The 15529-nt window shown below is 46.9% G+C and overlaps 2 protein-coding genes across 3 annotated transcripts in view; one reads left to right on the top strand and one right to left on the bottom strand.

Annotated features, from left to right (window-relative positions):
• Positions 1-248: 248 nt before the first annotated feature.
• znf281a (zinc finger protein 281a) lies at positions 249-10909 on the bottom strand. 2 transcript variants are annotated; one of them, XM_079746270.1, is made up of 7 exons: positions 10775-10909; positions 8577-9075; positions 5439-5540; positions 4973-5099; positions 4417-4500; positions 3955-4073; positions 249-3543 (listed from the first exon to the last, which is right to left on the bottom strand). In XM_079746270.1, exons 2-7 carry the CDS (start codon positions 9018-9020, stop codon positions 1894-1896), a joined length of 2526 nt encoding a protein of 841 aa, XP_079602396.1. In that variant the 5' UTR covers positions 9021-9075; positions 10775-10909; the 3' UTR covers positions 249-1893. The 2 variants fall into 2 exon arrangements, with proteins under 2 accessions (XP_079602396.1, XP_079602397.1); XM_079746271.1 differs by lacking the exon at positions 10775-10909 and adding an exon at positions 10044-10232.
• Positions 10910-14493: 3584 nt separating this feature from the next.
• The window catches only part of kcnj19a (potassium inwardly rectifying channel subfamily J member 19a), a gene marked incomplete at both ends in the record, with an annotated part of 15424 nt that continues 14388 nt past the window's right edge, over positions 14494-15529 (top strand). The window contains one exon of the mRNA XM_079746836.1: positions 14494-15159. Within this exon, the coding sequence (XP_079602962.1) occupies positions 14494-15159 (666 nt within the window). The remainder of the gene's footprint in view (positions 15160-15529) is intronic.

Below are 15529 nucleotides of genomic sequence, written 5' to 3'. Positions count from 1 at the left end.
TACTACGAGTAAAAAGGAGAAGAAATAGTTCCTATCAATTATCATAAAACGCAATTATAAAGCAAAAAATGCTAAACTGGGTAACAATTTTAACTAAAACTATGGGCTGTGAATAACAATTACAATATCCCATTCAATTTTTTTTAGAACCCCCCACCCCTCCAACTTTTCCCCCTCCCGTGTATAATAGAAAATGTTAACCCCCCCCTCCCACCCCAACCCTGAATAAAACAAAAAACATGCCATCTAACTAGAGCCCGACCGATATATCGGCTGGCCAATTTTATCGGCCGATATTGGCCAATCACAGATTGATCGGTATCGGCGTATACGTTTGCGCCGACATGAAATGCTGTTGATTTATGAATTTTATCACTTCTTAAGTAATCCTCTGTTGTGACTGAACCTCTAAATGCACATCTGCGTAAACACTCCCAACACTAAGTTTTATAGTCTGTTGTGTGAGGGTTAGTAGCTCCACCCCATGCAACAGCTAATTGGTTCTTTTAGCTCATGATTTTACGTTGCTAGGGCCCGAAGCACTTCCGGAGGGAAAGCAGCAAATCCCAAAGGAGCTGCTCGACCCCCAGGATACAAAGATATAAAATATATTGAATATCGGCCGATTAATTATTTTAAAATATCGATCGATATATCAATATCGTAATTTCTTTACATCGGTATCGGCCGGACTCTATGATCCAACCATAGGCTACTCCCTGCCTGCCCCAAACCTGACCAGGCACCTCTGTGTAAGCCAGTCGGTAGACGTCTGAGCTCTTCTGATATGACAGGCGAGTTTACTCAATGCAATAAACGGCTCAAAGTGCTGATTGGATTATTTTTTCTAGAGAGATTTGCGGAGAAAGAAAGGCGGCGGGAGGGGGAACCATTCTCTTTTGCTGCGCAACGGCGACCCCTAGTGGCACGGAAAGTCACTGCCTTGATTTCGTTCTGCCCGGGATAAAACAACTATTACACATGCAAGTTGTCCGTCGTCCTCTCTTCCTCTAGTTCACCTGGCAACCGCCCAGAATGATTAAAACTGTATTATTTTACATCATATATATTTTTTATAAATATATATATATTCTATATATGGCCATTGTGGAAGAGAACATGAGTTTCACATTGACAAGACAGTACCATAATCTCTATTTAGCCAAGTGGAAAGTGTTCTCAGTGTATGCGAGCTGGCAGAAGTCGGTTATTGTTGCACCCATTCAAAATAAGGAAAGGAACATACACTATAAAACAAAACGTCTCTGGAGTTCTGAACGCATATTTACGTATGGCTGGGTGCCTCGCCCGACCAAACTCATTCATTCCCCACATTATTTTCCTGAGTAATACTTTAAAACCGTGTAACAGACAATAACTTTGTTTCTTTTTTGCTTGTTCAGTCCTAGGCTGATCCCTGCCATCGTTATCATTTCCCCTTTTCTTTTAAAATCTTACACTTGTGAAGTTGATTGCTCAAATACGTGTTTCATTGCTATTATTTGCTTGTTTTTTTTATATATAAAGAGTATTTGAATTATAAATGGATTAAATCAAAATGGAGTGAATCCATTTTTCTAACTAAAATGGATTGAATAATAGATTAATTTTCACATGCAAAAATATGGATCCTACGATGATAATGACATTGCATTTGTAAGAGGCCTTGCAGCCGTTGTGGGGGAGAGAGGTGCGTTTCTGGCAGTACAAAACATAGTGTCTGAATAATTAAAATCACAATAACAATTAGAATAATAAAATAATAAAATAGATGCACGAAAAATAAGAAAAACTGGACATCCTTTTTTGTTTTTCTCTCCTCTCGCCCTCCCTCGAGTCGAAACCCAACCAAGTAAATTGTTCTAAAACAAACAAAAAGCCCAGCCAAACCCCTCACCTGTAGCTTTGGCTCGTCTGCGTTTTGGAAGCTGTACTTACTGGCTCATTGACATCGCTTAACAAACTGCTATACCCTGAGAACTCGGACACGGACGCGCTCCGTATCCGGTGGTCCACCTCGCCCCCCGAATCCCCGCCGTACGCCGCCAGCCCACAGCCGTCCGCCTTGTACTGGGCGCCGAACGCCTGGGCGAAGTTCTCCATGTGGTACGAGGAGGCCTTGGCCTCCAGGGACTCCAGGTCCTGGGACGCCGACAGCCGGTAGGCGCCCTTGGCGCCGCGCGCCTCCTTCTGGCTGCCGCTGAGGTCCGAGGGGCTGATCTGGTAGGAGGAGGGCGGCGGCGGCGGCGGCGTCGGCGTGGTGGAGGAGGAGGAGGAGCCGGCGTGCGGCTTCTCCGTCTGCTCTGTGAGCTCCTGAGAGGGGGTGAGCTGCTGGTGCGCCGAGGGCTCCATGCCGCTCAGCTGGAAGCCGTGCTGCGGCGACGAGCCCGCCAGCATCGCAAAGTGGGACTTTGGCACGGAGGAGGAGGAGGTGGACGAGGGCGAGGAGGAGGCCGGCATGGAGGGCGAGCCCGCCGACGGGCCGAAGCCGCACTCCAGCGGGGACGTAGTGTATATGTTCTTGTCGGCGTAGAGCGGGTTCCCCGGGATGGAGGCGGAGAAGGGCCCGGGGCTGGGGTGGAAGCCCGCGTACTGGCTGGTGCGCTCCAGCGCCTGCAGCAGGAAGCGCGAGTACTCGTGCATGAGCACCGCCTTCTCCCCGGTGGGGCTGGGCGCGTCGTGGCCGCCGTCGGCGCCGTCCGAGGGGATGGGGTGCAGCGGGCCCACCACGTGGTGGTCACCCAGGTCAAAGTGCAGGTCCTGGGGCGAGCCGTCTGGCTTCTGGGCGTAGTGGTCCAGCAGACTCTGCAGCACCTCGTCCGGGATCCCCGACCGGTCCAGCTTGTCCAGCCCCATGTGCGACGCGTCCAGGAGGGCCAGGGGCGCCTCGCCGTCCAGCGTCCCGGACCCCAGGCCCTGGATGACCGAGGGCTGGGCGTTCAGGTGCCCCGGGCCCATGTCGTACTCGTTGCCCGTCGCGCCCGGGGGCGGCGGCGCGGTGCCGTTGTTGCTGCTGTGCCCCGCGTTGAGGTAGCGCCGCTTCTTCAGGAACTGCATGGCGTCGTCGTAGGTGCTGCTGTTGCCGCACGCCTTGGCGTTGCCGTTGCTCTGCATCATGGGGAAGCCCTCCATGCTGGCGCTCGGCTCCAGGTGGGCCTGCTTGGCCTGCTCCTGGGCCTTGCGGTTGGCCTTCTTCGGGGCCATCTTGGGGGCCCCGCCCGGGTGGCCCTGGGGGTTCTGGTGCGAGGCGCTGGGGCCGTGGTTGTCCACCGGGTAGTGCTGGACGCCGTAGCCCGCCTGCTCCTGGACCGAGCCCAGCGCCAGCCCCGCCCCCTTCTTCCTCTTGCGCTCCCCGCCCTCGCCGTTGTTGTTTTTTGATCGCCCCTTCTTGCGGCCGGCGGGCGCGGGGCCCCCCTGGGAGACCCCCCCGTAGGCCTGGTCCGGGTGGCCGCAGCCCAGGTCCAGCAGGTCAGAGTCCCTCCTCGTCCCCCCCTCCCCGCAGGTACGCTTGTGCTTCAGCAAACGGTCCGTCCGGGAAAAATACTGCGAGGCAAACAGAAACAGTGGCAACGTTGACGCCCACAAGGCAGTGAAACACATGCAGGTACGACGACACGTGGCCTTGGGCCGTGCTAATGGCTCAAGGACAATATCAATACTGCAATAATTGGGATGGTACAGAATAAACCAGCTTGGCTCCCGATGTGTGCGCGCGTTTCAATTCATGTTGTATGTGCGATTTACTATTTTGGCACTTAGCCGATGCTTTAAAGGTTCACGTGTCTACCTTATAGATTATCTTTGATGAGTAGGAAGTGGTTAGCAACCTTGTTCAAAAAATGACTACAAAAAGACTTTGGGTCCAAACTCGGAACCTGAGATGGAAGTCAAACAACCCCAACCCCTAGATTTCTAGTGTTTGTGTATATAGTCCATAATGTTTGGGGTGTTTACCTGTTGGCAGGTCTCGCATCTGTAAGGCTTCTCTCCGCTGTGAGTCCTCTTGTGGCGCTCCATGTGGTACTTCTGGATAAACCGCATGTTGCACTGGTCACAACTGAATGGCTTCTCTCCTGGACATCAGGAGAAATCAAAAACAATATTCAGATCAATGCAGAAAACCCAGCCATAGAACCTAAAGACTTCCAGCCTGGGCTACATTCAACTGTATCCTCCCAATGAGGCCTTATATCTAGGTAAAACAATTTCAGTTTTTCACAGGAACACAGGAGAAACATTTCATAGAATTAAAACACAGCACATGTTAAGGGTAAAATCCTACTGCTATCTTCCTCAAAAGTGCTGCAATTCCTATGAAATGATGCTGAAGGCTCTAACCTTTGAGATCATTGCAGAACAGGGATATAAACGACACACCCTGACCCCGCCATGCCCTGGAGACCGGCGAGGACTTACCACTGTGGATCTTCTCGTGCCGCTGGAGAAGGTACTTCTGAATGAAACTCATGTTACACTGGCTGCATCTGAACGGCCTTTCACCTGCAATGAGACCACAAGCAGAATGCATGTGCCATCAAAACCATGCCACGTTTAATTGGTTTAAAACCTCCTGCAGAAAAGAAAACAATATGGACAGACAGGAGCCATTCTTCAAGGTGGTGCGGACTACGGTGCAGTCTACAATTGACTGCATTGTATAGATCGTTTTTCTAAACAGAGGCCACTCAAAGTGCTTTATAATACTGCCCAACATTCACCCATTCACGCACACATTCACACACCGACGGCGGAGCCAACTACACACGACGACAGCCGGCTCGTCGGGAGCAGTTAAGGTGAGGTGTCTCGCTCAGCGACACCTCGACACCCCAGGCTAGGAGGAGCCGGGGATCGAAACAAGCAACCTCCCGGTAACCAGCCAACCCCGCTCTACCTCCTGAGCCACATGCCGCCCTGAACAGCAGAGAACTATTGAAAAAACAGTCTGTGTCAGTGGAAACATGGCCGGTACCGGTGTGGATGAGCACGTGGCGCCGAAGGTGGTAGGAGCTCCGGAAGGACGCGCTGCAGTGCTCGCAGATGTGGGGTTTGGTGCCCGGCGACAGGCTGCAGCCATCCGCGTCCAGCATCATCGATTGCTGAGCAAAACGAGGGAGAAGAAAGCCATTAGGACGAGGTTATCATCGGACATACTCACAGCACTGGGCCGAAAACTAACGGCTAACTGTGTGAATCAATTCCACTGACGAGGACGGTTCACATCAAATATGTAATTATTATAAATGTCTTATTGCATTTTAAATGTACCTTACATTTTTATACATTTACAAAAAGACTATATTCTAAACAGAGACTCATCCATTATTTAAGCACAGCTTAACATAAGTGTTTAACAATGACTATAGTTCAATAGTATTGATCAATCAAACCGAGGGCTAGCATCTAACGGACACGGCGGGAACCACATGACGACCAACCTTGGCTTCGCTTCGCCTCTTCTTGGGCTTGCCCTCCTGTCCGTCACCATTTGACCTCCGACCTTTCCTCCCAGTGGCCTCCTTCCCTAACCGAATGGGCAGCTGTGAGGATGACAAAGGGGGGGGATCAGAGCAGTGAGCCGGCTGGGGCAAAGAAACGCAGTCTTGGCGTCTTCGGCACTACTAGCACACTTCTAGCCCCATAGCATCTTAGGGTTGTCATCTCTAATCCTAGGAGAATAATATGGACCAGCAAAAAATAGATATAATTCAAAAGAATTCACTGGATGTGAAAGCCCCATTTTAATTATCACAACCAGACACATTTGAGGACATAGTTCTGGGTAGAAAGTGGCTTTTGGTTTACAAAATCCCGACAACAGAGAAGGCGGCATTGTGTCTTCTTGTGCAAGGAGAGGCACCAGAACACAGCGGCACTGGGCCATGGACGCTCCCTGGTCGCTGTCCCTTTTGTTTAGCCTCCCTGGAACATAAATTACACTTTATTACCGGACCGAACAGCCCCTCTCAGCCAGGGGGAGCCGGGCTGGGAGTGGATGAATCAGAAGCCATGACACGGTCAAGTGGGCAGACCCATCTAGCCAAAACAGACCTGATTTCCGCCGTTTAAGTGGAGCGATGCCAATGGCCATTAAATGTATGCATTAGGATTCCCTGAGTGTGCCTCTGTGTCTGTGTGTTTAGATGAGGAGACCCCTTTTGCCAACTCAATAATGTAGGCTCGAATGAGCCACAGGCTTATGCTAAGGGTCCGCAGCGATAAGTTGATTAATCGATTGACAGGAAATTTGTCTAATTTTTTTTCATCGTTGAATCGTTGGTAGTTTATCAAGTACAGATAACAAACATCTGTGCTCAATGTGACAATACAAAAGAAATCGTTGAGATTTTCTCGGCTGCTTTTCAGTTCAAGAAAGCACATTGAAGCGATCCCTTCTTTGGAATTTGCTATTATTGATGATATATTTTAAAGACTTAATTATTAGTAAATCATTAGATTCATCCACTAATAAAATAGTCGAAGGGTGCAGCCCTATCTTAATCCTAGTCTCACACTGCTGTTTCAATACCACACAATCAATAACTTTATAAGCACAGCCATTGTGCTACATAGGTGTGAAGGTGTGTGTGCGTTTGCCTGCGTATGTGTCTGTGTAGAACAAAAGCTGCGCTGCGTGCACCAACAAGACAGCGATGACGTCACCATCACATTAGCATTCATGCTTTTGAAGCGGGCCAGATGACATCAGCCTCCTTATGGGGAGAGCTTGGGGGCGGGGGGGACGTGAGTAATCCTTTTGTTTATTTCTCATCCCGAAGCCTTGAGAGCGTTGACTCATTTTAACTTGGAGAAACTGAATCATGGTCCAGATTTCACCCGTTTTTCTTTTTCCATTCCCGATATCAAAAATCAGATGTGCCCATTATTCACTAATTAAAAATGAGGCAAAGAGATTGATCTAAGCGAAACACAATATCCCGTAGCTTATGAGAACCTCTTTGGCGACACTGCGACACTGAACATTGCGACACTGAACGTTCTTATGTGTAAATATTTTGTTACGTTTCTTGATGTAACATTACCACAAGTTAACCACATTGTTTCAAACATGTCAATAACCCACTGGATAATGGTTCAATGCTAAATATTGAACAATGCCTAACTAACTCATACATAAGAAATAATTATACCAATCATCCAAGACAGGACGTCTAAATACATGACGAAGGCTTCTGCCTGGATGGATAGTAATTTGGTTTGTTGTTGACCTCACTGGCTGAGAATAGCCCCAGAGAAACGCACACTCTACAATCATTAACACTGGATGTTTCGTAAGTGCTTTATAACTTTTTCTGGAACTACTCCAAAAAGGGGATGCATTTTATATTAACTGCTCTGAACTGCCTATTTTAAACGCTATGTGCCTTTGCGTTTAAAATAAAATCCCAAAACAATCCATTGTGCATTAATCAGTCGACAACGCAAGCATATCATTATGACCGAGATGGAGAGAAATGTTCTACGTTTGCAGACTTGTTTTGATGGGTAACGTGTTCTCATGTTAAACCACAGCCGCTGAATGAAAAACGAAAAGGACATTTTTTTCCAGATAAGAATCCCAACTGATCCTGTCCATTACACGTTCCACACAACACAAGTGACTCCTCCCTCAATGCTTGTTTTGAGTAACGTGGAAAAATGGCTGAGCCAGTGTGTGATGCATGTGACCACAGGCCTTTCCAGACAGGAATTTCATGGGAGCCTTTGTTACTAGTGAAAACCACAAGTAAACACCAAAAAACCTTTTTCAGTGTAACACTGTTCTATTCGGTTCTCACAAAGTGCAATCAACATTTCTGTGTTTTTTAGGACAAAAATGTATCGCGACAAAAATGTATCACATCCTCCCTAAACAGGAGGATGTTCTATGTACATTAAGGGGGGTCTGCCACTTCCAGCAACTCCTTCCCAGAGTAGTCGTTTTCTATTTGCGAGTCCACGTGACGAGGATTTCGACAACGCCCCTCGCACCTGCTCCTACGAAACCCAATCTGTCCCTTATTAATAAAAACCTTTCCAACAGTTTTTTTTCCCCTCACATCGCATTTTTTTTATCATCTGGGCGTTTCTTCTGCTAAAACGTGGTTTACTCCCTTTAAGGATTTGCCGATTCGCCTACAAAAACGCAAGTCAACACTCTGCCCATAAGCAGGGCGAGGGTGGTGCTACACCCGGGGTTGGTGCCCGGGCTGGCCCTTTGAAGCAGGCAGCCCACCGCTCCGATGCTCAGCATACGATGGGTAAAACGCAGAGAATTCATTTCTCCATGGGGATTAATAAAATGACATCCTTATCATTATCGCTTGGCGGCAGACGCAAACAAGCATCACTTTAACCCAGACCTGCTGTTACGTTTCTCCTACACACGGCATTATTTCTCAAACGACACGTTGATAGCGGTTCATTTTATCGACGCTGTCTGGAACTGCCAACTGAGGGAGGAGCCGTAGCTGTACCAGCTGTACTTTAAGTTCTGGAACGGCCTCGACATGACGCTTACGATCACGCCTTCGCACCTCTCTAGTCATCCACTGGACAACGCGACGGTAACTCACCTGGTTGGCCAGGCTGAGGTCCTGCACCTGCAGGCTCTGGTGGTGGTGGTGGTGGTGGTGGTTCCCCATGGACACCTCCAGCAGCTCCGTGCTCCGGCCCTGGCCCCCGGGGTAGAGCGGCAGGCGGTAGTCATGCTCCGTCAGCTTCTCCTGCTTGATGCCCATGGTGTGCACATAGTCCCCCGCCTGGCCACAGACCAGACCGCCGCCGCCACCGCCACCGCCACCCAGGCCCTCGCCAACGCCGCCGGGCGAGTCTCGCTCCTTCTTGAAGATCATCTCCTGGGGCGGGAGGTCTTGCATCACGGACTGGGCGGCCAGGCGGGTGAAGGTGGTCACCGGCGGCAGGTGGCTGAACATGATCATGCCCGAGCCGAAGCCGGAGTCCATGCCGCCGTTGGAGCGGAGGAATTCGTTCCCTAGTTTGTCTTGGATGATGTTCATGGTGAGTGTGGGCTGGCCGGGGTAGGAGGGCTACACGGTGCCAATCCGATTCATCCTGGGAGAGAGAGAGAGAGAGAGAGAGAAAAGTGAGAGAAACAATGATTGTTTGAAGGCTGATGAGACTACAATAAGCCGGGGACCACACACAATGAAGATCCAACTCTTCAGCAGATGGTTAATTTCAGTTTTTTCTTTGAATAATGTTATAAACCCCTAAGACCAGTAATATACAAATATTATTGTACATAGGTTCTGCTCAAAAGACTCTGGGAGATTGAAAATCTCTATGGTTTAGTATTCAGATGGATTGGTCTGAACGGGCTACAGTTTAGGAAATGCATCAAGAAAAAGTCCATTATAGATTTAAAGGTGCTTGTTACCACTTTATCCTGCGTAATAACAAAATTGTCTCAAATACCAGAGTTCAATTCCTGGGGTGCAAAGAACATGGTCGTAGCAGTGCACATTTGAACAAATATGTAATCAAAAAAAAAACTCATTATTCTATTAATATCTCAAAAGGAACTTTAAGGGTTTTCGATGTTTGCTTCCATTGAAGCTCATCGACTCATAACAACTAACACCACAGTTCATATGGTTAATATGAAACAGCCATGCCATCATCATTTGATCTCGCTAATGCGTTTAATGTGATGCCAAATACCGACAGTGCGCTCGCAAAGGGTTAAGCAAACTTTTACAGATATGAAGACGAAAGGTTGGCTCCGACACCTCTCTGGCTCTCCTTCCAACACACATTAACACACACTGCGATCTGCGATCTCGCAAAATTATAAAAAAAGAAACAATAGTGCTCGGAAAAGCTAAGACATTAGCCGTGCAATTAGCTTGCCTAGCGAGCTCCTCGGCTAACCCAGTGTTGCGGGGCCCTTCTTTGTGATGCAGGATCATGCAATTATTAATACGGCCATGCATCAGGACTTGTCCTCGCACCGGGGAAACCAGACGTTACCCTCAACGTTCAAGCTCCAAAGTCCCCCTCAGGAAGAAACCCCAACATACCTTCACAGGGGGGCGACCGAGCTGAACGTTAAAGGCCAAGTTTACCAATTCAGATTGAGTTATAAAAGTGCAAAACACCACTGCAACACGAACGTTACACAGGCGCAAGGCGAGTAGTGCGCATCGTCCCGGAGGTATACAAATGAACTCTGGAGGTGTATCTCCATGTGTCGGGTTTCTGCAGGACACATTGTGTACAATATGTTTCAATATTTATCCGTTAAAATGCATTGTCTGTACATGACGGTTACCGGGAGTACGACAACAAACGCAGCGCTATGTTGACCCTCATCACAGAATGCCCATGCAACTCGGGCGAACAATGATGCTCGTCTGCTGGGCTAGCCGAGACGGCTAGCTAGCGAGCTAACTAGCGACAGTGGCGCTGCACCGCCGCTAGTTAGCCGGCTAGCAGAGACGGCTAGGTGACTAGTGGCGCTGCGCAGTGGCGCTGCACCGCCGCTAGTTAGCCAGCTAGCAGAGACGGCTAGGTGGCTAGTGGCGCTGGGCAGTGGCGTTGCACCGCCGCTAGTTAGCCAGCTAGCAGAGACGGCTAGGTGGCTAGTGGCGCTGCACCGCCGCTAGTTAGCCAGCTAGCCGAGACAGCTAGGTGGCTAACTAGCGGCGGTGGAGTGCCACTGCGCAGCGCTTTGTTGTCTGTCCCACGCGTGTATGCGTAACAATGTCGCCATAACTCTTTAAAAAAAAATCGTTTCGTCCTTTCTGCTTACCAGTGCATGACCCCGACTTGCTGCTTCAGCGTATCTAATTCACACTTAGGTTCCTGTTTCGATTTTTTAGACCCAAAATATTGTTCTCCCGCTGCTGCCGCAGCTGCCGTGTTCTTCCATCTTGCCCGAGCGCAGAGCATTGTGGGGTTTAATCTGGCGGCTCGGGAGCGGAGCTGCAGCCGGGCTGTTTGATGTGCCTCCACGGGACGGGCTGTTTGATGTGCCTCCACGGGCCGTGGGGAGAAGCACAACAACAAAGACTCCATGTATGGGGATGCAGGGGTGGACGACTCGTTTCTGTCAGTCATATCCTCATAGCTTTGTTTATATTATTCATTGAGTTGTATAGGGTGCTCTTGTTGCTCTAAAACATTAACAGATTGTGAATGCGAATGTAATGTAGGGTGGACGACTCGTATCTGTCACAGTTATAATCCTCACAGCTTTATTTGTATTATTGTGTTGGTGATGCACCGGACGACTCTTTTCCCTCAGAATTATAATCATCGCAGCTTTAAATATATTTATGATATTCTATAAGGTGTTCTTGTTGCTACTAATAAAGCATTAAAAAAAATGATTGTGTGAATGTCAATGTTGAGAAAGCATACCTTAAAATGACTTGAGAGTGGAAAATAAATTAATTGCAACAATAATAGGCATTTGTGTCTATCAATGTATCCTTATAGATTGTGTGTTTATGGATACTCGGCACATATATGATACAACAGCACAGTAAGACATGTTTCCTTACTCAGTGGGGAACGTTCCATGGTGCCAGTAGTTTGAGCTCTTTGTAAATAGACATTCCCACCAGTAAAGAGCAGTGGTCTGGAGTATGCTCGGACAAAGAAGATTATCAGCGTCTGATTCACTGAGAGCAGATGCAGAGGCCTGTATTATATATGTAACACTTAGATCTGGTTGCTGAGCAGGGGCGTATCATTGTAAATGCACATTATAATGAGTCTCCGTACTTTGGACCGTCACGCTGCATGTGCTAATGACCTAATTAATTCGGAGTGAGCGTCGTAGGCTCCTGTTTGAAATGCAGCCATCGGTTACTTTCAAGGTCAGTGGATTGCATCCTTCATGAGTTTCGTCCCCTAATCTAGACCTACACTTGATGAAAAGTGTTGAAATAGGGTTTCAACGCGTTTATGTTACACAACAATGATGAAACTGTTCAACTGTATGATATGCAGTAAAATACAAATTTGAAAACGGAATGATTAAAATATTGTATAATACTATGAAGATTAGCCTTACACAACTTTATTCAAAGCGTGTTTAGAGATTTTCCCTGTCTTAGTTGTATTTCTTAAATGTATTCACTTCTTTCTCTGCTGTATTTAAAAGCATATTTAATTCCTTTTAGGTCAACATACTGACTACAACATATCAGAATCCTTACTTTGTTGTACGCGGAATCTCCATCGAGGGTGGGGGGCTGGTCTTTGATTGTATATTTTATGTATGGATGCATATTTAAATATGTCTATTATTCAAAGGTTTTTGCAACAAAAAAAACCGACTTCCTTCCTTTCGGGAGGTCTTGTTCGTATGTTGATGGATCGGTTAAGGTTGGGCTCCAAATACGCTCTCTAGACTAGAAAGTTCTAGAAAGAAAGTTCTAGAGGTCAAGTTCATAAAAAATACGACATTGTTAAGAATTAAAGAGCCTTATCAGTCACAATCATATCTCCTACGTGAAACGTTCACTCCGTTATGCTATGCTCTGAATATTTTTCTAATCAAAATATCTCAAAACGTAATTAATTATTAATTAATGCATCACATGTGTGGAATTAAAATGCCCAATATAGGATTTTCTGTGTACAGATAGATTGGGTGATACACAAATAGGAATACAACAAATATGGAAAATGATAATGATGTTTCCAAGGACATGTAAATCTTGGTAAATGTTTTTTTTTTTAAATAATTGGATCCAAAATAATAAGCAATACTGACGTTATCAGAACACTGATAAATTCTGCGATCGCTATCATTCAATTTCAGGGTCTGCCTAACATTTTAATATATTCTGAAAACAATTATCAAGGTCAGTTTGCAGAGTCGTTCAGGCAGTGATTTATTATCAAGCATACTTTCATTTAGTATAACTCATTATTGAAGAGATTTCATATCAAATCCAATTTTAATATGTTCCATTGCTTCTCATTGACTGGAATTGAATAGTGTATAAATATCAAAACCAATTTGTACTCAGATTTTCCATTTGCACAGGAGATTGGTATACGGTAATAAATACCAAATTATACAAGCCTGATTTCAGATAAACTTTTTTCAACCTCAAGTTGAAAAGTCGAAACAGTCTTATTGTTTTAGTTGTGTTGGTTTGCAACTATATTATATAGTCAACGTCGAAATTATGTTAGCAAAAGGAAGGCTCTATAAAAACGATGGTACACAGGGGAAAACATGTAACGCATCCAAGGGATTGTGTGCTACACATACTGTTGGACTCAACAGAATTACAAAAAGGCTAAAATCACAAACCAGTCCATCCTTCAAAGTACACACTGATCCTAACCTGACAGAGCCAGACTAATTGCAAATGTGTATATGTCTGAAACCTCCTAATTCATTTTCAATCACCAAGGGTATTCATCAACAGACTCCTTATGCAGTCGGTATTGAACCCGTCCAATATTAGATCGATCGATGTGATTAGCCCTATACTGAGGCCAAGTCTGCTGGAAATCTCACTGAACGGCAGGGGGGCGAGATGCTATAGGACAGAGGGAATAAAACATGAGTTTGCAGATTTGTCAGGTTCCCAGGCTAGACTGATCCTTTCTCCCTATGCACATTGCCCGAGGTTGAGTTGTGTCGTTGTATTTTGACTGCAAATTCATGCCAACTGGACCCGGAACGATTTGCTCCTGATAATTGTTTTTCTCTCTCACTCTAGTTAGTGCTTTCTCTCTCTCTATTTCTCTCTAGAGGCCCTCTACTGTCTTCCCCCCCCCCCCCCCCCCCCCCCCCCCCCCCTCCACACACACACACACACACACGTTATATCCCGACGCAAGTCCTCTTTACATCCGGTAGATGGTGCTGTTGCTCAAAATTAAACTGCCGTTTGGTACTCTCCATCTCTGTTTATTTATACCTCCACTGCTCTTATTTACCAATCCGTGCATGGTCGGCTTCAGACTAATAGGCCTACAGAAATCAAAATATACAGGGTTTTGTTTCTGACTTACTAATTAAAACATCTGGCGAATAATTACCAAAGTAAACAAACATATCAAACAACATTATTTCACTCGTACCAGATCTCTCTCATACCTCTCTCTCGCTCTCTCTCTCTCTTTCTCTCTCTCTCTCTCTCTCTCTCTCTCTCTCTGGTGCACAACTCCTCGGGTTTTCCTTATCCACTCTCTTAGTGAGAGCGCATCGTCCAGTGGCGCGTCATCAATTCGCCAACAACTGTTTTTTTTATTTTCTTTCTTTTCCCCCCAGACACGTCACTGTAATACCTGAACATGTCGGGAGGACTGAATACATTGACCTAGGGCACCTGACCGCACATTTCGATGAAGAGAATGTACATCCATGCGCGCTGATGTGGCCATATGGCACGCTTTACGCACGGCAGATAACCAACATTGTGGACTAAAAATCCAAGAGAAGATGGATTAAACAAGGAAGTTTATTTTTCTTTTATCTTATTTTGGGGGGATTCGGTGATGGCTGCACTACGGAGGAAATTCGGCGAGGACTACCAGGTGGTGAACACGAGTCAGGCGACCACTTTCACGGCGCCGGTCAAAAAGAAGCGCCAGCGCTTCGTGGAGAAGAACGGTCGTTGCAACGTCCAGCACGGGAACCTCGGAGGGGAGAGCAGCCGGTACCTCACGGACCTCTTCACCACTCTGGTCGACCTGAAATGGCGATGGAACATGCTGATCTTCATCCTGACCTACACCATCGCTTGGCTTGTGATGGCTTCCATGTGGTGGATCATCGCCTACATCAGGGGAGACCTGAACCACGGCCACGACGCGTCGTACACCCCGTGCGTGGCCAACGTGTACAACTTTCCCTCCGCTTTTCTGTTCTTCATAGAGACCGAGGCCACCATCGGGTATGGCTACCGGTACATTACGGAGAAGTGCCCGGAGGGGATCATCCTGTTCTTGTTTCAGTCGCTGTTGGGCTCCATCGTGGACGCCTTTCTCATCGGCTGCATGTTCATCAAGATGTCCCAGCCCAAGAAGCGCGCCGAGACGCTGATGTTCAGCCAGGAGGCGGTCATCTCCCAGCGCGACGGGAGGCTGTGCCTCATGTTCCGCGTTGGCAACCTTCGGAACAGCCATATGGTGTCCGCGCAGATCAGGTGCAAAGTCATCAAGGTAGGAGAAACGTTGCATTGACCTCCACGACCCGACTCACCCAAGTGTTTAAAGTGGAATTAAACATGCATAAAAAAGATATTTGTATGATTTACTTTCGCTGGCGGACTTGTATCGTTTAAATGAAACAAAACATGAAAAGAAAAGTGAGGGAGTGGTTTGCGTAACCTTTGTGAATATTTTCACAAAGATTAAACAAATGTTTTAAAGGCATGTTTGTCTGATATGTGCAAATGTCCTATTTAGAATCCTATTTAAATTGAAATAACCCTCTTTATTCTGTTTAGGAGTGACGGATCATATGGTATGGTGATCCTTTTTGTTCCCCTGTTCTATAATCTAAGATCATAAGAATAGGTGTGGATCTCGA

The sequence above is a fragment of the Pollachius pollachius genome, assembly GCF_949987615.1.
Source record: "Pollachius pollachius genome assembly, chromosome: 11".
NCBI lineage: Eukaryota > Metazoa > Chordata > Actinopteri > Gadiformes > Gadidae > Pollachius > Pollachius pollachius.
This window is presented reverse-complemented; position numbering and strand designations above follow the sequence as displayed.

Excerpts from the sequence above, each read along its gene's own strand:
- znf281a (XM_079746270.1), bottom strand. The coding sequence starts at position 9,020 with ATGAACATCATCCAAGACAAACTAGGGAACGAATTCCTCCGCTCCAAC. Across the intron at positions 5,541-8,576 it reads ACCTCAGCCTGGCCAACCAG|CTGCCCATTCGGTTAGGGAA; the intron begins GTGAGTTACCGT and ends TCATCCTCACAG. Across the intron at positions 5,100-5,438 it reads AGAGGCGAAGCGAAGCCAAG|CAATCGATGATGCTGGACGC; the intron begins GTTGGTCGTCAT and ends CGTTTTGCTCAG.